The sequence below is a fragment of the Drosophila takahashii genome, chromosome 3R (genome assembly GCF_030179915.1).
Source record: "Drosophila takahashii strain IR98-3 E-12201 chromosome 3R, DtakHiC1v2, whole genome shotgun sequence".
Taxonomy (NCBI): Eukaryota; Metazoa; Arthropoda; class Insecta; order Diptera; family Drosophilidae; genus Drosophila; species Drosophila takahashii.
In genome coordinates, this window is record NC_091681.1 from 2,912,853 (window position 1) to 2,935,771 (window position 22,919).

General features: G+C 37.6%; 2 protein-coding genes across 5 annotated transcripts in view; one reads left to right on the top strand and one right to left on the bottom strand.

The window, feature by feature from the left end:
- AGO3 (Argonaute 3) overlaps positions 1-22,919 on the bottom strand; it is a 312,574-nt gene that overhangs the window by 204,552 nt on the left and 85,103 nt on the right. For all 4 annotated transcript variants that reach the window (XR_011418941.1, XM_070216338.1, XM_070216339.1 and 1 more), the window contains one exon: positions 9,713-9,896. Coding sequence is in view for 3 of the 4 variants with exons in the window: in XM_070216338.1 (XP_070072439.1) it covers positions 9,713-9,896 (184 nt within the window). In the remaining variant the exon portion in view is untranslated. The remainder of the gene's footprint in view (positions 1-9,712; positions 9,897-22,919) is intronic.
- The window catches only part of LOC138913276 (alpha-N-acetylgalactosaminidase-like), a 69,089-nt gene that overhangs the window by 35,146 nt on the left and 11,024 nt on the right, over positions 1-22,919 (top strand). The window lies entirely within an intron of this gene.

Below are 22,919 nucleotides of genomic sequence, written 5' to 3' on the forward strand. Positions count from 1 at the left end.
AATTTTTTTCTATATCCCGGCTCATATCCACCCAATTGCGCCAGTTTTCATTTCATTTTAAAGTCAATGGATCAGAGCTTAGCGTTACCATACAGATCATTATGACTGGATAAGTGATGGCAGCCCAGTAGCTCGACAAAGATAACAAATGTGTTCTTTGGTCGACTGTAAGTCGGCTGTATATATCGTAAAAACTCAAAATAAATCCGTTGAAAAATAATTAGTACAAACTTAAAGTTTACATCCTACCGAATAAAACAAGCCGGATATGGCCCAAATCAATGAAAAATTGGATTTATGGTGGATTTTTAAAGTTCGGATTTTTCAACTTTTTTTGGTTGACAGAGTCGAAATTTAAGATTTATCATAGGCGGCGACATGTAAACAAAAATTAGTGGTGACGGTAGGATATGAGCCGGAATATAGGAAGAAATTCGAAAAAAGTCCAACATTTAACATTTTAAACTTAAAAAAAAACTGTGCAAACGAAAAAAAAAATTTGGATATTTTCGTGATCTAGGGCTCCAGCACTAACAGAATTTGCAATCAATTGCTGTGGAGCACTCCAAGAATATTATTTTGTAAACTAGTGTTATTAGGTCAGAGCCAGGCGAAATATACGAACATGTAATAAAAATAGACAAGGATTGCAGGGAAACGTTCACACAAACAAATTCAATGTCATAAGAGACATGAGAGTGAATTCTCTCAGACGGCAATTAAAAAGGCGATCGGTTCTGTAGGTATTAAAGTTGTTTGACAGAACTTCAGAGTCGGTTATCTTTGACTTCAGCCAAGTTTCTGTAAAAGCCAACATATCTTCCGTAAATGCCGAGGAGTCAACATACAGCTTGGTTAGCTTCAGGTTAAATCCTCTAACATTTTGGCAAGCCAAAAATAAACTTTTCAGTTTTTTGGCCCCTTGGAAGCATTGTTATTTGCTCTCGGTTCATTAGGAACAAATTCTTTGATTACCAGATCATCATTAAGCCAAAAGCTTTCAGAAAGTAGTATATTAAACACATCAGGCGGAGCAAAAATTTTGAAAAACGATATCCTACGGGCGTATGAAAACCTAAATTATTCAACCACAATATTCTCGGATGGAAATTTTTTTGAATAAATTCCAAAACATCCTCAGCTGTGGTATCAGTGTAAATCTTGAAACAAACAATTGCTTCCTATGTGGAACAACTGAGAGTATCTTACGCCCCCAGCAGCAGTGTGAATATTACCCAGCTGTGAGCCAGAAACGGCTCGTTTGGGTACAACTGGGAGTTTCTTACGCCCCAAAACAGCAGTCTGAACGTAACTCGATTGAAAGACAGAAACGGCACCTACTGAACCTGTGGGTATGGTCGGAGCCGAATTGGTTGACTTCGCCGGCTCTGAGGATTTTATTGGAGCCTGACTTTCAGATACAGGAACTACACCGGATATAACTGTGTCTATTGGCACAGGTGCTTCACTTACCCCTGTGTCAGCAGAAACTGCTGCAGCTGCAAAGTTAGGATTTAAGGTGGATTCTACATTCGCATTTACTGTCGTTAAGCTAGCTTTTATGCACTTGGCGATTCGGTTAAAAGTTTTTTTATTATTAAATTGGTTGCAAACGGAATTGAACCCGTCATTGAGATGTTTAAAAACTGGTGAAAGGTTAAATAGGCCGTATCCAGTCTGCACCATAAAGCTGCCCATCTCAGCTGCCAATTCCCTGCAGGACTCACAAGTCCACTTACATGTCCGGTAAAACCTGCACATTTAACGTGCATCATCCCTTCGCAAAGCCAACAGAAAATAAAAGGGTCTTTAGGTGTAGTCGAAAGAGCCATTATAAGAAACAAGATAATTTAAAAGAGTAAAAATATAAAAATGAGAAAATACCTCGAGTAAATTTGGCACTGGCACTTGGCACACAAAATACGAAAGTATAGGAGCGCGAGATCGCGAATTAAATCGGAAGCTAGAGAGAGCGAGAGAAAAATCTTCAATCGACTGAGCGTGGCTTGTGGGGCACCAACAACTAAACGCACGAACATTTACAATGTAAAGCAAGCGAGAGAGAGACTATGAGAAAAGCACCCAAGAAGTTTGGCAGGTTCCGAGAGAGCGAAATTACAGTTATAATAGAGCGGAAAAGAGAAAGAGAGAGATAATACAAGAGCATATATATATATTATATATACATACCTATCGAAATGTAGAAGACATTTTTTTAAATCGGACCATTCAATAAATAGTTATGCGCAATCAAAAAAACGTTACATATCCATCTCCCTCGCACTCCCTTTAGCCGAGTGACGGGTGCACTAGGTGCTAAGTGCGCAATAGTCATTTGTCAATTTAGTTCCTTGGGTTCATAGCTACATAATCACTGAAGACTTGATAGTGAAATTTTAATCGGTTCACAAGATATAGCCGTTACAAATAAATTTTGTATGTAAAACTTTAACTCGCTATAAATGGTAAGCGCGAGCTAAGCCACAGAAACCCAAATATGTTTTAGCTTATTTCGATGAGTTCTTTCCGCCCATGAAATCAGAATTGCGGTTACATTTTTTATGTTGCACTGTGTAATTATACGACACCATTGATTTTTTCCGGTTTTAATGTTCAAACTTACCAGTATGGCATTCTATATTTAAACAATATGTTTTGGACAAAGTACTAATGTTGTGAAGAAAATTAGTGTAAGGATTTGTGTCGAAAAATTAATTTGTTTCTGTTCTGTGCAGCTGATAACTTACGCAAGCAATAAAAATTTTAGAAATTTTTTCGCAAGTTTTTTTTTATATATTTTAAGTAGCCTGCATAGGACAATATACTGTTATTTTTTCGGAAAATAAGAAAAAAGTTATGATAAAATCTTTTCTCGGCAATAGGCTAAAAATAAGGAAGTTGTAAATTTAAAATAATTAGCAAATATAAAGGTATGCATAATTTCCAGTTTTAATTTCCGCAGGCGAAGCTGCGGGCTACAGACCCTGCTAGTAACATATATTACCACATTTGCACTTTTCGCAATCCTGCGTACACTTGCTAGTTCTACTCCACGAAACACAAATATTTATAGGATAACTTCTACACAAAACATGGTTCAATAAAACAATTAAAAACAGAACAAAACAAAAGCATTTCTAGTGTAAGCCCTCTAAGCAATATTATACATACCTTGACGAAGATTTTCCATAATTTAGGCGAAAAGAATGCGCGTAATTTGCAATAGAATAAATAATTAGACTTTTGTGACACTTCGTAGAAAAATTTAGGCGCACGCAACTTAACTCGAACAGCTGACTTTAGAGAGCTTTAAAAAAGACAGGGATGGTCACAAAAATATTTTTAAAAAAGTTTTATGATAGTTGAACATTTTTTTAACGGATACAAAAAAAAAAAACAAAAATTTCACAAAATAATTTTGGACTTTATGCCAAAAAAAAGGCTTTTCATCCAATGTGCAGTGTGAGAACTATATTTATAGTCAGGCTTAAGTGGCCTGTACTTAAGATTACAAGTGTTAGCACTGCACCCTTGTAGAGTTTGAGTTACAGATCGTTATTTACGGCTCTAGATCAGCGGTCGGCAGCGCCCTATTAAGTGAGCATAGGGTTTTGTTCTGCCGCCGCGCTGCTCGCACATGTATAACGTAGAACAGCGGTCTGCACACACACATCGATGAGCTGCCCAGTGCAAATTACTCACACAAATATAAAACAAAATGTCAACGTATGTGTGTGCCGACCGCTGCTCTAGATCAATTAACATATTGACATGTACTGAACTCGTAAAGTATTAGATTTATTATAAAAAGTGTTCTTCTTGAACATTCTGCCAAGGGCGAGCAAGATGCGGTGTAGGGATTATCAATTACTTTGGTTCTTTTTGTTAACAATGCAAATATGAAATAAGTGGACTGTATATTTAATTCGATATATTGTATTTGCTTTTTTAATTAAATGTTTAGACACCTTGCAACAGTCTTGGATTTTATTACCAAATTTATATATACAGGGGTGGTCAAAAGTATTTTCACAAATGTTAATGCTAACTGTACTTATATTTTAAACGTATAATATAAACTTTTGGCACCTATAGAAAGAGCACTTCAATTCCGTTTAAATGACACAAAAATTTTCTTAACCCATTAAGACCCCTTTGAAAAGTGAGCAAATTTTGCGAAATTCAAATTTTCAACTTTTTTCCTGGGGCTTCAAACAAAAATGTTTTGATGCAAAGTTGTTCCCCAATCAAAATTAATAATAACTGCAAAAAAAAAATTTTCAAAATATTTTTCCTTGTATTTTTTATGATTTTTTGAATGGAGACCTCTCAGTAAAATTTTGTATGAAAAGGAAGAAAAAGCGGCAAAAATAACTATTTCCAAAAAATTATAAAAAATACAAGGAAAAATATTTAGAAAATTTTTTTTTTCAGTTATTATTAATTTTGATTGGGGAACAACTTTGCATCAAAACATTTTTGTTTTAAGCCCCAGAAAAAAAGTTGAAAATTTGACTTTCGAAAAAAAATGGTCTAATTTGCCCACTTTTCAAAGGGTGCTTAATGGGTTAAGAAAATTTTTGTGTCATTTAAACGGAATTGAAGTGCTCTTTCCATAGGTGCCAAAATGTTTATATTATAAGTTCAAAATATGAGTACAGTTAACATTCAAATTTGTGAAAATACTTTTGACTAGGGTTGTATATATATATTTATATAATATATTAAATCTTTAATTTTAACAGGTATCATGTTAAAATTCATGTATTTTTTTTCATTATTTAACCGTTTAACATTTACTGTATAATTAAACAGACATAGTTTTAATGGGCACCAAATCATTCTTAAATAGAAACTTCTTTGCTTCACAAATTTGTAATTATGTAACTAGGCCCGAAAGTATGCGTTGTATATCCTAACTGTTATAGGACTTCCATTTATTAATTTTTTGACAATTGACTCTTCTTCTAATAAATGAACGGTTGTAAGAACGTCATTTACTTCAAGTAACACGGATGGTGAATTAAAAAAACCTCACCTTCAAAGTGAGGTCCTGCCGGCGAAATATTACGGCAATGTATTTTTTCATCATCTATTTCTTTAGAAATCGTTAAACTACCTAACTCTTTCTCTTTTAATGGACTCGATAATACAGCTTGTGAATCTATTTTATTTGATTCGAAACTATTCTCTTTATGTTTGAATTCATTACAACAAATTAATTCATCGAGATAATTTAAAAACTGTTTCTCTGGCAAGGTAAGAAACTCCCTCTTCCCTAACAACCCAAGGACAATATCCTTCAATGCGGAATCTTTTCTCTATGGCCGTTACTATATTTTGCGTTCACACAAAAAAAAACTTGGTAAAATCAACTGTAATAATTGTCAAACAGGCCCCAACCAGCAAAATTGTCAATTCTACTAAGTAAATAGTCATTTCACAACAACAAAATACACACAATTAGCAAAGACACAAACCCAAAGCAAAAACAAAATACATGTAACTATTATAATAGTTACGTAACTATCTTTGTTGGTCAATTTTACCAAGCAAATTTTTTTGTGTGTTCAAATTCACGGCGTTCAAAATAACATCTAGACTTTTCCACCACATTAAACAATTTTGTAGCTAAATAGTTAATCTTATTTCTTATTATGTTAAGAGAACCCTTGCAGCCACTTAAATTATTCACTGTCTAATCGAGATATTTGTTTTGTTTCTCTAGGAAAGCCACCTTTGCACTAAAATAACTAATATCGGACAACATCGTGCTTTTTATATAACAATATTACTAATATCGAACTTATCTGTTGATAGCGTTGACTTAGTCCATTGTGACGATAGCGCTTTTCCAAGGATGTAGTCGATGACGTTCTTGTAGCGACGATTTCGATGATTCTTGGCGACGCCTTTCCTTGGTGTCCAGGTTCTGCGGTCAGCTAGCAAGTCTTCTTCCTTCCAAGATGAAATTAAGTTGTGGGGCCGAGATCGTCTTCTAGGTAGCTTGATGTATTATGTTTATCCCAGTTTCGGGATATTTAAATGCAATATTGCATCTGCAGGCTATTAGCCCAATGGAATATATTTTCCCATAATCCAAATTAATGGAGTTGAACGCTTAATTGCGATTCAATTCAAGGCCCTTTTGCAAAATTTATTTTTGTATTGCAGGCTCTTGTTAACCATAGTCAAAGCTAATGGTAATATTATTATTTATTGTTCACTTTTTCTTTAATAGTAATATTTTTATTCAGACGGATTTTTTAATTGTATGCTTTATAGCTTCTTGGCTTTATAGCATTTGTAGGCACTTTTCACCCACATATTTCCAAATCTTTGGATTTTGCGCAAATTTTTTTTATTTCCCTTTTGGATTTTCTTTTCCAATACAAGAGTATTGCATTTGTAATTTGGCACTTATTACAAATGCTATTTTGTGGGCACTTTTAATTTTAATGCACTTTTCACAAAATTGTATATTTTTTTTATATCCGCTGTTTTGGCCACGGACACACCAACTTATTGGTTTTAATATATAAATCACTATATTTTCTGTATATTAATCCGATGTTAATGCCTCGGACACGCCCGACCGACTTTAGCAACCTTTAGCTGTTAAAAACAGAATCTTTAAGGTGCTTAAAAGCAAAAAAGACTCTTTACTTTTCTTTTTGCTTTTATTTTGTTCAACACTTTTGTCTCTTACCTCTGGTGGGGGTGTGAATCTATTGCTACCTTTAGCTGCAAGCGTCTAGCACTCAGCAGAATCTTTAAGGCGCAGAATATCTCTGAGTCTCTTACCACTGGTGGGGGAAGACTTCAGAGAGGTCTGGTCAATTGTTCCGCAAGGAATCAAAGGCTCGAATGCACTATGGGAAAAAAGTCTATTTTTTTGGCATAAACTCTAGATTTAGAGATACAATTTAGAAATTTTGTATATATACTATTAAGATAAAGCTGTAATTTCGGTTTTTGTTGCTTTTTGAATCGGACCATTGCTTTCATCCACCGCCCACGCCGCATATTCAAATTAATTGGCAGGGATTTCAAAAAATTTGTATTTGTATTGGTAAGACGGTAAAATAATTTCGGATTACGTTAACTTTTAAAATTTGTCAAAAAAAAAATTGCTGACATGTACAAGAAAAGTGAAATATTATCTAATAGCAGATGCCAATTTTAGCTTTAATTGGGGTCCAGCTTCTTTATATTTGAGCCCTTTGCAGCCAGGATTTTCACTTGACTTGTCCCTTTCCATAAATTCAATTTTTAAGATTAATGAAAGCCACTTAGATTGTTTTTTTATTAAAAAAATATTTTTTTTTATGTTTATAAGTTGCTGTATTTAAGTCATTTTTTTGAAGAAACGTGCAAAAAGTTGCAAAAATTATTAGTTTTGCGATATTAAGGATACATTTGGTAATAACTTTGCGTTTTTACCTTTTTGCAACTTTGTGCCATTTATAAGTTGTACACCACGGAACACAATCAAACTTGTTAGTTTTAAGCTAAAAAGATGCACATTTAAAACAGTTCACAGTTGGATAACAAGCCATAATAATCAAAACATGTAATCTAAGATACATTTATAAATACCTTTGCTACGATTTGACATGATCAGACATAATAAACCATTTTGTTGCTCCACAAAATAAGCACTGAAAGTTTGCAAAGATTTTTCACTAATTTACGCACACATCAAAGTCAATCGAAGAGCTGACTTTGTTCGCTTATCAACACTATAGTGTTGTTAGTAAAAAATCTTTGATAACTGTTCTTGGCTAATTAGGGCTTGTAAATTCACAAAATATATTTAATTTTTAAAAATAATTTGTAAAATAAGTTGATTTTATGCCAAAAAAAATGACTTTTTTCCCATAGTGGAATGGCCAAAATGGAAGGGAATCCTGTAATAAGGAAAACAACCTTCACGTTTGAGTTCTGTATAAAAACTGATTTTATTTCAATAAGTCTTTGCTTACGTAACTAACATGAAATTCTTATGGCCGGTTTCCCGAGTGCCGGCTAACATTTCTCGAACAGACAAAGTCCCTCCTAAGGCATTTTGGCTTTCTCGAGCACCAATGTGAGAGCTAACTTTGACAGGGACTCGGAGTCCCTGTTAAGCGTTTTCGGCTCGATAGAATGACAGCTGATTTCCCAAAGCCAACTATGAAGAAGAAACTAAATCACAGCTGACTTTTCCTTTGAATTATACCCAAACAGCTGATGAAATAATCGAAGCACGCCATTTTTTGCGCTTCACAGCACAATTCTGTGCGTTAACAGCACTCTGTAATTGTTTCTCGTTCAGATAAATTAAAGCAGTCGAGAAAGCGGATTTGCTTTTACGAACAGTTTATCTGGTCTTTAAGTTTTTCGAACAGATAGCTATCAGGGACTTTGACAGGGACTCGAAAAACAGGGACTCTATGGTCTACGCAGAGACCACATCTGTTTGCCTGAGCGGGAGCCTTATCAACGGTCTCCTGCAAGGCGACCCTTTGTGCAGTGTGAGAACTATATTTATAGTCAGGCTCAAGTGGCCTGTACTTAAGATTACATGTTTTAGCACTGCACCCTTGTAGAGTTTGAGTTACAGATAGTTATTTACGGCTCTAGATATATTAATATATTGACATGTACTGAACTCGTAAAGTATTAGATTTATTATAAAAGGTGTTCTTCTTGAACAGCTATTATTTTGAGAACTTATGAAACTCCAATATGTTTTTTATAGCAAGTCGTAAAAAAGCCAACTGTATTTTTATAGCAAAACACGCAACTTTGAAATTCGATTACAAGTGAACCATGGCAGTCCGATCGGAAAATAATGGGAAAGTAATAGGAAATAAATTTTAGTTTATTTGGTTTTTATTGTATTATTTTCTACTCTAGGATATAATTATACCCTTGTAGAGGGTATTATAATTTCAGTCAGATGTTTGCAACGCAGTGAAGGAGACGTTTCCGACCACATAAAGTATATATATTCTTGATCAGCACCAATAGCCGAGTCTATCTAGCCATGTCCGTCTGTCCGCCCGTTTCTATGCGAACTAGTCTCTCAGTTTTAAAGCTATCGCGATGAAACTTTCCCGAAAGTCTTTTTTCTATTGCAGGTAGTACATATATCGGAGCGAGCCGGATCGGACCACTAAGGCTCCCATAGGAATATTCAAACAAATATAAGAAAATTCATTGTAACTTTGACAACTTAAAAACAAAATTTAAATAGGCACGCTGAATCTGGAATCCCTGGAACTGCACCGAGTGAGCATTAAACTATAGGTATTTACTTTATCTGCAAGGGTATGTACATAAGCTCCGGCTGGCCGAAGCTAACTTCCTTTCTTGTTTTTTACTGCGTTTATAAGAATTAAATACTCGAAAGGCAAACAAATATTAGCTGGTTATCACTGCTGATTACTTAACAGTCATGCGCTCTTTATATTGGTAAGACACTGATGTTATCCTATTACATTGTGATAAACTATACCAATTTCTAACGACTTTGGTCAAAAAATTTATTGGCATTAATATTGAGGATTGGAACCCTGTACTGGTTTCCTTTACAAAAATACCAAAACTTAGCGGGCCTTCTCGTAATAGAAATCACGGAATCAAATAACTAGTATTTTTGACCGGGGTAATGACTACGCATTTGAATTATTAATTTTTCAGTTAATTAACAATTTATGTATCTTACCAGCAACAGAGTTTCCTCGATTAGATGGGTCATGGTAGGAGTCGATTCCGCAAATCATTACATTTTTAAAAGGTATTTTTACCGTCCATAATGAGCCTCCAATTTTACAATTCATTTGTAATACAATTTTTTGCACGACAGATCGATTTTTGGATTCATTTAATAAGTTTTTCGCTATTATAACCTGAAAATATAATAAGTATATTAAATTTCTTGGTTAAACTTAATGCGGAAAGGTCTTCGAATAAAATATTCCATAAATGTTGGGGAATGTAGGGTAATGTGATAAACTCGTCGAATCTCACATATGACGTCCCGACAAAAATTCCAAATCAATGTAGTTGTCTCCCCTTATGCGGTTATTCCACTACATTGTTCGGCTCATTCATAAGGGCATACATTAGAGGCTTCGAAAGGGACAAATACATATGCTATTTTTGGGATTTGTTTGAATAAGATGGCATGGTCACTTAAAATTTAGACATTAAATTTAAACTTTATAATTCAAATAACTTTAACTGGTTAAATCATTAAGGTTGAATGCTGTAAAATTTTTACCACGTTTTTAAATTGTTTTGGGCGGTTCAAAGTACATCTGTAATTGTTTTTAATTTTATCATACCCTTTATTTAGAAATATGAGCGTTATTTTTAGTTGGCAACGGAGCAATTAAGCCTCTTAAATAATTTTTGTATTGTTCTTACTTGTTTATAGCACCTTATTAGTCGCAAAAGGTTTGATAATTCAACCAAAAAGAATCAAATCAATTTTTATTATTGATCCCATTTTACAGTAGCTCTAATGAATGAGCAGAATTGTACTTTGTAACGAACTGATTACACAGGTCGACAAAATCAAGACTTTTTCTTGGCCCAAGAATAAACGCTACAAAACCTGAAAGAGTTATAGCTGTAGATTACTACCTAATCCTAGGAAACTTTCTAACACGTCGAAGTTTTTAGAAGTCCGTGGTCAAAGTTCCAAATTTTCTATTTTTAGGCACTTTTTGCGACTTAATAGTAAGAAAACCCTTCGCAGCCCAGAGCCACAATTTGGCGGAAAAGGTACTTTGAACCTTTAACTTCAAGATTGTCCAATCACAAAGTTGGGCGACCTCTACTTCTTTAGCTACAATGGATTTTACTGAAGTACTTTTTGTCACTTTTTTTCATCTATAGTATGAGGTAGTTCTCTACAGCTAAAATCCTTTCAGGTTTGGTAGCTTTTATTCTTGGGCTTTTTTTTGTCGACCAGTGTTATTTAAGTCTGCTCGCTACGAGATTCGTGCGGCTAGCTCAGTAAGGTTGTGTGTTCGTCCCACCAAATTTATATAAACGTGACCGCCCAGTAGATCAGTGAGAAAGCACAGAATTCTCGGGTTCTTAGTGGGTTTATTGCGGGTGTGGTAGTACAGTGTTCTTGTAGGCTCGGCTGTCCTTGTTGTTGCCACTGGTGGCCGTCGGTGACTCCTGGTCGCCTTGATGACTCGGTGCTCTCCTCGTCGAATTAACGTTCAGGTTCTGTAGCTCCCTCGACGATCCTTGAAGCTCCCTGAAGATGCTGAAGCTCCCTGAAGACGTTGAAGCTCCCTGAAGACGCTTGGCGTTGCTCGTCACTAATGCGTTGGATCGACGACTACTCGTAGCGCCCCAGACTCGCCAGGAGATCAACTGCGCGGGTTTAGGGAAGCGTCACCGTTCTCAGACTAGGGTGAACAGAGGCCGCGATCTCCAGGAATCTCTCCTGTCGATGCCACCACCTGTCCCTTGCTCTGTCCCGGATGGTCCCACTAGTGTATCGCTCAGGTCGCGCTGGCAATCCAAGTTACGCAGGGATGCTGCCGAGCGCTTCACTTCGCTTCTACGCCTAGTGCAGACGAACGTTTCGCCCTAGCTTCACCCTTTGGCTTATCGCCCGTGACGTTTCTTCGTAGCGCGATCTGTCGCGATGCGTTGGCTGGCTCGCCGCTGACGACGTCCTTCGCTCTGCTCCTGGATATGCTGGCTGCGCGGTTGGACGTAGGCGTGGCTTCTGGGACTCGGGATCGTGGTCGTACGCCGATCCGGGACTACACGACTCAATCGTAGGGCTCTTATGGAGTTCTCCACTTGAGGCCACAAACGCTCGACCGATCTCCCTTCTGGCTCGTTTCACTCGGGGTTCAGACACACGCCGCTCCGGGATTTCACGACTCAAACCGCAGGGCTTTTCTGGAGTTCTCCACTTGAGAACAAAACCGATTGACCGATCTCCCTTCTGGCTGATCGCGCCAGGACCTTCTTATGCAAGGCACACTGGGTCTAGATAGGTTTCTCCCCGAGTTTCACGTTTCTTGTCGCAGGCTTTCACCACTCAAACTCTGTTCGACGCTCCAGGCTATATGCGAGGATTTGGTGAGACAGGAATGAAACGGATCGCCTTGACCTAGCCGTGTGACGCCCTCTGGACCTCAGCTACCTGTGTCTCAATTCGCAGATTCCTGGTGATTCAATCCCGAACGTCTTGACGTAGCGATCTTGCTCCTTGTAGGCTCCCACGGCGCTGCTTTCGGCGATTCGACTTGTTGTTGTTTACTTAGAGCTCACTGTACTGACTCACTGTATTGACTGATCGTGATCGACTGATCCTGCTGCCAGCGCCCGGCGGCTTTATATAGGGCCTCCGGGTACCGTTATTTCCCCTTTGCGCTCTGTCCGCGGCATCTCTCCACTCTGGGTCCAAAGTCCGTGCTTTCCGTTTGACCCACTTGTCCTTCACGCATGGCATCCGCTCATATTTCTGCGTGTTGCTGCCATCCCGCTGTTCCCGATGGTGCATGTGGCACGCTTGTGTGTTGCTCCGTTGCGGAGATGTGGCACTTGCCCTCCTAGTCCAAAGTCCACGGCAGAGTCCAAAGTCCGGTGCCTGTTCCGTTAACCCCTTTTGCCCCCGGCACTCTCGCTCTGCCAGAGAAGTCTCCACTTTCTCTCTCTCTCTGCACCCTTGCTCTCCCGACTCTCACTCTCCAAACTCTCTCCTTTAGAGTTTTCTCTCTCCACCTGAAGTCTCCACTAATTCGCCGTAACTGGTATGCGGCCGGCGATCCGTTATTCTGGTTTGCTGCTATTTGTGGGGAGTTTTCAACTCCTCACAACTTTTTAGATTCAATTTTGCTCATCGGTCCAGGTAGTACCGTATTGAGGCATTTTAAAATACAAAAAAAAAAAACCAAAAGTGGCCATCGGTTTTTACAACTTTGCGCATTGATTGCTCATTGCAGCCGACATGTATCCGTCTTGCTCGCACCGAACAATGTAGTGGAATAACCTCATTATCGTGTCGACAATGTCTGTTTGTTTCAAAAAGGTGCCACGCCCCCTCTAACGCCCACAAGCTCCCTCTAACGCCCACAGTTTTAAAGCTATTATGAAAATAGTAACTGATATGTATTCGCTTCGTCAATACCTATCGATTGGCCAAGTAAAAAATTGCCACGCCCACCCTAACGCCCACAAACCCAATAAACGCTTAAACCTGGCCAGCGCCTACATTTCCGCCTTTCATGACCAGTAGTACCAATATCTGGCGGTAGATGGCGCAATACAATATACACTAGCGCCATCTAGGAAATGGCATTGGAAAAAATCTGCCTTTTTTTCTGTGGTCACTCTAATTCACATTATGTTAATGCGAATTTTAAATTATTTGAAATGGGGCGCGCATTTTGGCTCTTTTTGCTCGTATACGTTTTTCACAAGTGCATTCACCTGCGCTAGAGAGAGACGGAAGATGTGCTAGGCAGAATTGAAAGTTCTAGAAAGCCTCTTCTAGAAAGAGATCCCTGGGTAAAAATCGAGCGGCGAAAAACATATAAGAAGGCATATTTCTATTAAGTTGTTTAGCTGAGTAACGGGTATCTAATAGTCGAGGCACTCGACTACAGCGTTCTCTCTTGTTCTCTTCTAATGTCAACTAAAGGTTCTTTTATTATCTGTTGGCCCTGAGAATTGGTCATGCACGTCAAATGTGCAGGATTTACTGGCAGAGTTAAAGACTTCATTGAAGTGCACACCGGTCTCATGTGGGCATGTGAGTCCTGCAAGAAAATGACAGTCGAAATGAGCGGCTTTATGAGGCAGACTCTATTGAACCTTTCACGAGTTTTTAAACAGCTCAATGACGGGTTCAACTCCGTTTGTGACCAATTTAATAATAAGAAATTATTATTAACCGAGTCGCCTTAACGCAAAAAAGCCAGCTCAGGGGCAGTTAATAAGACCGTGAAACAAAACAAAATACAAAATACCACCTATGCCTATGGAAACAGCCAGTTCCGGAGGTGACCCTGTTTCTGGATGCCAACCCGAGGCACAGAATTCGGTGCTAACCGTAGATACAGTAGGAACCGCTTCTGGGTCCCAGCCGAGCGGGATTGATTCCTGCTGGTGGACGAAAGAGACTGTCGGTTCTTCCACATAGGAAGCAACTATTCGTATCAAGATTTACCCCAGATAAAACATCCGAGGATGTCTTGGAATTTATTCGTGAAAAATTCCCATCTGAGGACATTCCTGTTGAACAATTTCGTTTTTCTTACGCTCGTAGGATATCGTCTTTCTAAAAGCTTTTGCCTTAATGATGATTTGGCTATAAAAGAATTTGTTCCTAATAAACCGAGAACAAATAACAGCCTTTCCATGGTGCTAAAAAACTGAAAAGTTTATTCTTGGCTTACCAAAATGTTAGAGGAATTAACGTGAAGCTACCCAAGCTTTATTTACAGACGATATTTTGGCTTTCACAGAAAATTGACTGAAACCAGAAAGTCTGAAGATCTGTCAATCAACTTTAATACCTACAGAACCGATCGCCTTTCCCGTAGGGGAGGGGGTGTTCTAATCGCCGATACCTCTCACCTAAATTCTGAGAGAATTTACTTTCATGTCCCTAGTGACATTGAATTTGTTTGTGCGAAAATTACCCTCAAATCTTTGTCTATCTTTATTACATGTTCCTATATTCCACCTGGCTCTGACCTTATAATTTATGAGCAACATCTAGCTGCTATTAAATCTATTCTATCCTTTCTTTCCAATAGGGACCTTTTGATTGTTTTGGGTGACTTCAATCTCCTGGTCCCCTCCTACTGACTCACTTGTCGCTCTACCTTTATCCGCCCATGACTTTGTGGATGGCGTTTTAGAATTATCGTTACAGCAAGTTAGCTTTATACGAAATTCTTTAAATTGACAATTAGATCTTGTGTTTGTTTCAGATCCGTCTGAAGTCACAGTATCTAGAATTGACGCTCTTGTGGTACCAGAAGACCGATACCACAAAACTATGGAATTGACACTTTGCTTCCCCTACCTTGATACCACCTCTCCTTTAGTTTTTCCAACTAAAATGAGATGCTTTCGGAAACGTGACTATAATAAACTTAACCTTATGATTTCGCAATATAATTGGACAGATCTTTATAACTGTGTGGACATCGAAAATGCAACTGAACTTTTCTATAGCGTTCTAAATATTTTTTTTTTATGAATGCGTTCCTGACAGGCTTCCTCCAAAGCCGAACAAATGCGCTTCAAGACTTAAAAATCTTAAAACAAACACTTATAAAAAGTATAAAAAATCGGGTAAGCCATCCGATTTTTCGAAATATGTGGTGGCTCGATCTGATTTTAATGTTCTTAACAGTCATTGCTATTCCATGTATTTAAATCGTTGTATATTTGAATTTACTAATGATCCGAAGCAGTTTTATAACTTTGTCAACGCCAAGCGTAAGTGATAAGCTTTGCCTTCATCCGTTCGTTTTAACTCAATGGAGGCATCGACTGATTTTGAAATTGCTGATTTATTTGCCGACCTTTTCCAAACTACTTATAGCTCCTCTTCATGGGCAAAATCAAACTACCCTAATTCCTTAAATAGGGCAAATTGTATTTTTATACCCTTGTAGAGGGTATTATAATTTCAGTCAGATGTTTGCAACGCAGTGAAGGATACGTTTCCGACCACACAAAGTATACATATTCTTGATCAGCACCAATAGTCGAGTCTATCTAGCCATGTCCGTCTGTCCGTCTGCCCGTTTCTATGCGAACTAGTCTCTCAGCTTTAAAGCTATCGCGATGAAACTTTCCCGAAAGTCTTCTTTCTATTGCAGGTAGTACATATGTCGGAGCGAGCCGGATCGGACCACTATATCTTAAGGCTCCCATAGGAATATTCAAACAAATATAAGAAAATTCATTGTAACTTTGTAGGAAGTAGGCGTTTTGATTCTTGACTACTTATGTATAAACAAAATGAAAATAGAAACGCTGAATCTGGAATCCCTGGAACTGCACCGAGTGAGCAATACTTTATGTACAAGGGTATATAAGCTTCGGCTGGCCGAAGGTAGCTTCCTTTCTTGTTTCCCCTATAATAACCGAAAATTCTCTATTAAGAGATTTAACAACAACAACGCCAACTTATTCTCCTGGTCCGGATGGACTTCCTTCTTAAGTTTTGTGCATCAACCATTTGCAAACCTTTTCTTAAACTCTTTCATTTGTCTATTTCATCATCAGTTTTTCCAACTATCTGGAAGGACTCTTTTATTATTCCATGCGAAGGCGGATGCCCAGAATTATAGATGTATTTCTAAATTGTCGGCAATTCCAAAATCCTTTGAATGTATCATCACATCCCATTTGCAACATTTATGTTTCTCGCTAATATCACCGTGTCAGCATGGTTTCGTTAAACGAAGATCGACTACCACCAACCTACTTGAATTGCCATCTATTGTAATTAATGGATTTAACAATAAAACGTTATATATACAGATTTCAGTAAGGCCTTTAACTCCGTTAACCACTCTCTTCTTTTATTCAAACTAGACTTGCTTGGGTTTCCATGTAATCTTTTAACTTGGATTTCAAGTTATTTGAATGGGAGGACTCAGAGGGTTATATTTAAGAATGCTGTTTCTAAAATGATCCGCGTAACATCTGGAGTGCCCCAGGGTAGTCATCTAGGCCCTTTGCTGATTACTTTGTGATCTTCCCTCTATCATAACAAATTCTCGTGTACTAATGTATGCTGATGATGTTAAGCTTTATTTCACATACAATAATATAGTCTGGTTTCGGCTTACAATCAGACATTGATATTTATTTGCTTCAGAACTTGCCACTTGACCGTATATATTCAGTAAATGATATAGAAGTTCTTCTGGACCCGAAGCTTAAATTTGACTGCCTTATAATGCTGACTGTCAACAAAGCTATGAGTGTTTTTGGGTTTATAAAGCGTTGGTCAAAAGAATTTGACAACCCTTATATAACCAAATTACTATTTACCTCCCTTGTCCGTCCTATATTGGAATATTGTTCTTCGGTTTGGAGCCCACAATACCAAGTGCATATTGACCGTATAGAGTCGGTACAAAAAAAATTTTTTTTTTTGCTCTGGGATCAAAACGTAAGGCTACCCTCCCATCAGAGTAGATTATTATTGCTTAATTTACCAACACTTGCAAATCGTAGACTAATGCATGGTACTATTTTTATGCATAATCTTATAAGAGGTGATATTGATTCTGTAGACTTTTAAGCCGCCTAACTTTTAATGTTCCCGTTAGACTAACACGTAATTATTATCCTCTTAATTTGCCACGATGTACATCAAATTTTAACCTGCACGAGCCTTTTCGCGCTCTATGTAATAATTACAACAACCTTTATCATTCAATTTGCATTTCAACTTCTATCCCGTTATTAAAAACAAATATTTTAGCTTTGCTTGTTTTGCTTCTTTATTTTCATTTTGTGTCCCGTCTTTATTATACGCGTTACTCGTAGAGTAAAAGGGTATATTGTATTCGTGCAAAAGTATATAACAGCTAGAAGGAAGCATTTCCGACCCTATTAAGTATATATATTCTTGATCAGGATCACTAGCCGAGTCGATCTAGCCATGTCCGTCTGTCTGTCTGTCTGTCTGCCTGTCTGTCCGTATGAACGCTGAGATCTCGGAAACTATAAAAGCTAGAAGATTGATATTTTGCATGCAGATTCTAAGAGTTCCTACGCAGCCCAAGTTTGTTTCAAAAGGGTGCCACGCCCCCTCTAACGCCCACAATCGCTCATATACGATTTTAAAATTTTCAATATTTCGGAAAAGTAAAAATGCAGTTTTATTGTGTTTATCAATACCTATCGAAATGCAGAAAAAAATTTTTAAATCGGACCATTCGTTAAAAAGTTACGGCGGATCAAAGTTTTTATCCCCATCTCCTTCGCACTCCCTTTAGCTGAGTAACGGGTATCTGATAGTCGGGGCACCCAACTATAGCGTTCTCTCTTCTTTGTTTTATGTATTCTTCCTCGCGAACTCGCATTCTTGCCCAAATTTAAAAAAGGTCTCGCGCGTAACAAGCACGTGCTTGGTATCGTTGGGCCACTTGTTTGCAAAGTTTGCTCTACGAAAGCAGGGGATGCGATTAGCTGAGTTTTCAGATATTTCACTTAATTGATATATATAATGACGGCGGAATATAAAAACATGTTATGTATATAGAAATACTCGGAAGGGATAGTTTTATACACAGAAATTCAATATCAATTATTCCGTCGGACGTTATTTATTAAGACGTTAGTCCTAAGTCAACTTCAATTAAAACTCCACGTCGGGAGGGGCGATCAAGCCTGTAAGTTGCGTACTAGACATCTGCATGACTGGAATCAAACAGGCTTTGAAATGATTCGGATGTGATCTCGACGCGGATAGACCCGTCATTGTTACTGATCGGGGGTCCAATATGATCAAAGCTTTTTCCAACTTTCAGAAAATTCATTGCGTCAATCACTTGCTTAGCAACGCCATTGAAAAAGCAATAGATGCCGTTCCCGAAATAGGAAGTATTGTTACTACTTGCAGCAAGCTTGTGAAGTACTTTAAAAAGTCAGGCATGAACGCAACGTTGGATGTGTCTTTGAAAAGCCTATGTCCCACTCGGTGGAACACGGTGTATTACTTGTTGAAGTCGATTGAAATCAATTGGATTGAGGTTACCGCAATTCTGAAGGATAGAAACCAAACAAATAGAATTGAGGGAATCAATATAAGCCATGTGGGATGCATTGTCAGATTGCTGGAACCTTTTGAAAATGTTTCTAAAAAATTGGAAGCGTCAAAATGCCCTACAATTCACCTGGTACTCCCGAATCTAAATAAATTAAAGAAAACCTGCCAGATCGAGTCGAAAGATATTGATATTATTCAATGTATTAAAATTAAGTAACCAAATTGCATGCACAGTAACACCAAATTTGACAAAGTATCATGACATGGCCTTGTTCCTTTTCCCCCCAACCAATAAGCTCATACAATTTTCGCCCGCTGAAAGGGAAACTGTAATGTCTGACTGCAAAGAAATAATGAAACAGTTTCTAAAAGATTCTGGCACAAACGCAGCAGCCACCAATTTACCTGACGATGAATTTGCAGAATATGTAGATATTCACCCAGTTGAAACATCGAAGGACAAAGTTGAAAACGAAATTACGGGATATTCAAATATCAATGTTCAATACGCGACCGACTTTAATGTGTTAGCTTGGTGGAATGTGCACAAAAATTTCTTTCCGCTTTTGTTCAAAACGAGCTGCAAAATATTCTGTATTCCGGCGAGCAGCGCGGCATCCGAGCGAACTTTTTCTAACGCTAGAAACTTAATCACGGACAAGCGTTGTCGAATAGCCACCAATCCGGATAAAATTAATCAAATAATGTTTTTACATTCCAACATAAATTAAATATATATAGTAATAATATAATCCACCACACCATTTGGTGCTTCTCCTCCATGGTCCGCGAATTCTTAGAATTTAAATATGAAAATGGCATGGTTGGTTTCTGTGGCAAGCTAAAACTAAAGGTAGATTTGTAATTTACAAAAAAATAACAAAAAGGGAGTTTGTTAGATAAATTCTTAAGAAGTTGCGGTCCAAGAAAGACCATTCCTTTCTGACTCTGTACTACACTATTTTGTGCTTCTCCTCCTTGGTCCGCGAATTCTTAGGATCTAAATATGAAAATGGCATGGTTGGTTTCTGTGGCAAGCTAAAACTAAAGGTAGATTTGTAATTAAAAACAAACAAAAAGCCAAATATATATGTATTTCAAAGCAAATTTCATTTTACATTTTGTCCTTATGACGTCATATAAGAATTCGAATGGATTCGAATAAATTTGTCTGAGTTGTTCGTGTTCTCATTTACTCGATTCGTTGTACATCACTTTTTCTGGTTCGACTGAGTTTTACGTCAGCACACTTATTTATTCAAGCCAGTTTCCCTACATATTCCAACTCATTCAACTCATTTTGAACATTGTCAATTCGAATATGTATTTTTTGTTATTCATGCAGATGTCTATTGCGTACTTACTTGTAAAAATTTCGGAACTAATAATTTCCGGTTTTAATCAAGTTTCTATAAACACAATAACAGGGGAAGCATGCGCGGATCCACGAGGGGTGATACGGGTAATATAACACCCCTCCACTCGGGTAAAAAATAAAAAAAAAAATGTTGGTATTCGAAAAGTATGCAACAAAAATTTGTATCTGATTTCACCCCCAACAACAAAATCACAAAATTTGTAAAGCAGAAAGAAAGAATCTAGTTTTTTGAAACAGATAAATGTGAAGATGTGGATGGAGGAATTTTCAACATGCATGTGACAGGTTTTGGTACTACAGCATTTATGGCCGCACTAACAGTTCCTGTCGGTACTCCAGACGTTAAGTCAACATGCGGCGCTGGAATCATTTCTGTGTTTTTTTTAACAGATTTTTCGGGTGTTTACGGATACCAAATTTTTCTTAGCTTTCGACTTCAGTACCATTTGTGCGGCAGCTGAGATCGACTACTGTGCGGCAGCTGAGATCGACTGCTGTGCTGCAGAACCCGGATCGCCAGAGAGAGTTTCACTAGCGTCTCCCGTGGGTTGTCTATTGACCGCGATCTTTTTACGCTTAGGAGAATCGGGCTCAGATAGCATACGGCTAGTGAGCTGCGACTCAAGCGCCACAAGCAGCTCCGTATTTCAAATTCAAATTACAAATTCATTCCGTCACAATGCTTTTTGTGAGCCGTCTTATAGAGATTGCCAGGGTTTCATACGCGATACATTCTTTACAATAGTAGCGCAAGCCACTTCTCATGTCGCTTGCATCGCGAACCAGGCCCGAATAGCCAAGACATTTTGCATGAAAAATACTGTCGCACGAATGGCACGGAATGCTCTGTTGTCCAGCCAAAATCAACGACTTACATTTCTTTGAACAACAGACAGCCATTATCACTATATTCCGAACCACAGTGCAAAGAGAAAAAGTTACGATAGTAAGAGAGAGCGGGAGAGAGTAAGCGGGGAGCGTAAGTTTTAGTTGTACCAACAACGTTTTATGCGGGAGAGCGGGTAACTACCGTATAGATGCTTACCGCTCCAAACAGCATTTGGTAGAAAAGGAGAATGAAATTAAATAAAAACAATAACAACAAACACTGCACAGAGACTGGGCGTGCAAACTAATTTAGTTAATTTAAACACAAAACAATCAATATGCACTCGCGAAGCGAACGGATGTTGTTAGGGACATAAAAAGCTTTAAAAACTAATTTAGTTAATTTAAACACAAAACAATCACTATGCACACGCGAAGCGAACGGATGTTGTTAGGGACATAAAAAGCTTTATAAATGTAAGAAATGGTTTATGGACAAAACGAACACAAATTCGGAGCGCAAGACAAAAACACGACCGTTCACTGAAAGAGCGAAAGCTAAGTAGCATTATCTTCGTTTGTGTCACTAAGAATCGAAAATCTATTACTAGTGAGCGGATTTTTCGGCACAGTGATTTTGTTTGTTTTTCTAGAAGATTATGGGCTTAATTATACCCGTTACACGTAGAGTAAAAGGGTAGCTTTTCAGACCGTACAAAGTATATATATTCTTGATCAGCAATATTATTGTGTTTATCAATAGCTATCAAAATGTAGAAGAAATTTTTCAAATCGGACCATTCGTTAAAAATGTATGCCCGATCAAAGTTTTAGATCTCCATCTCCCTCGCATTCCCTCTAGCTGAGTAACGGGTTTTCTTTTTATTTGCACATAGCGATCGATGACAGTTTGTATTAACGTTTCGATAGCATTTTTCGTAAAAACTAAGATCAAGAAAATCTGAAGTAGAAAAAGGAAATCGAAAATGTGAGAGAATGGTGTGGTGAAAACTAATGTGAAAAATAACGATAAATAATACGCATATTTCAAGGTGCAAGAAGCCATATTTAAATAGAAAAAGAAGAAAGAAAAAGAAAATTATGAAAAAGTAACAACAACAAAAAAAATGTATATTAAAATGTGCAAAAATTGAAATTCAAAAGAAAATATAAAAGGCAAGGGCTAAAATAAAAGTTTCGTGTTAAAATTAAAATTAAAATTTGGCAATAACTGCAATGAAAGAAAAATAAGTAATATAAAATGAAAAAACAGGCATTGCCAGCCAACAACCGAGTGTTCTAAAAAAGTTGTAGGTATACCCCTCGAAATCGAGAGTGATCTAAAAGTTTATAGGTAAACCCATTGAAACCGAAAGTGAATTATGTTTGAGAATCACTGACAAAAAAAAATTTGAGAGTGATCTAAAATCTTTTATACCCCTCCCTGTAAAATTCGCCGAAAGCGCTTTCGCCGGACAGAAAATGGAGAGGTATTGAACATATATGAAAGAAAACAGTCGCGTTTTTGCAGAGCTCCCGAAACACTAGCTCAAAAAGTCGAAAAAAATCTTAAAACATAAACAATTTTTATCGGAATATAAACTGCCTGTGGTCTGTGGTCTTTTGTATAAAAACACTTAAAACATATTTATTTTGGTGCGAAAGTGTAAGGGAGGAAGAAAAGAAACTTCCACACAACTGCAGTGCATAAAGATCGAACAACTACCGAAAACACACACAAATCAACAACTAATACAATTACACAAATCACTCAAACTCAAACATTTTATTAAAACAACAACATTATGAGTGCATCTAAGCGACTAAGGAGTGAAAAATCGAATACCGACATCAAGGTAGCTCGCACGTCGGACACACAATTGCTGCAACAAATTGAAGAAAAATTCTCGAGTCAACGGAATGAAATTAACATGGAAC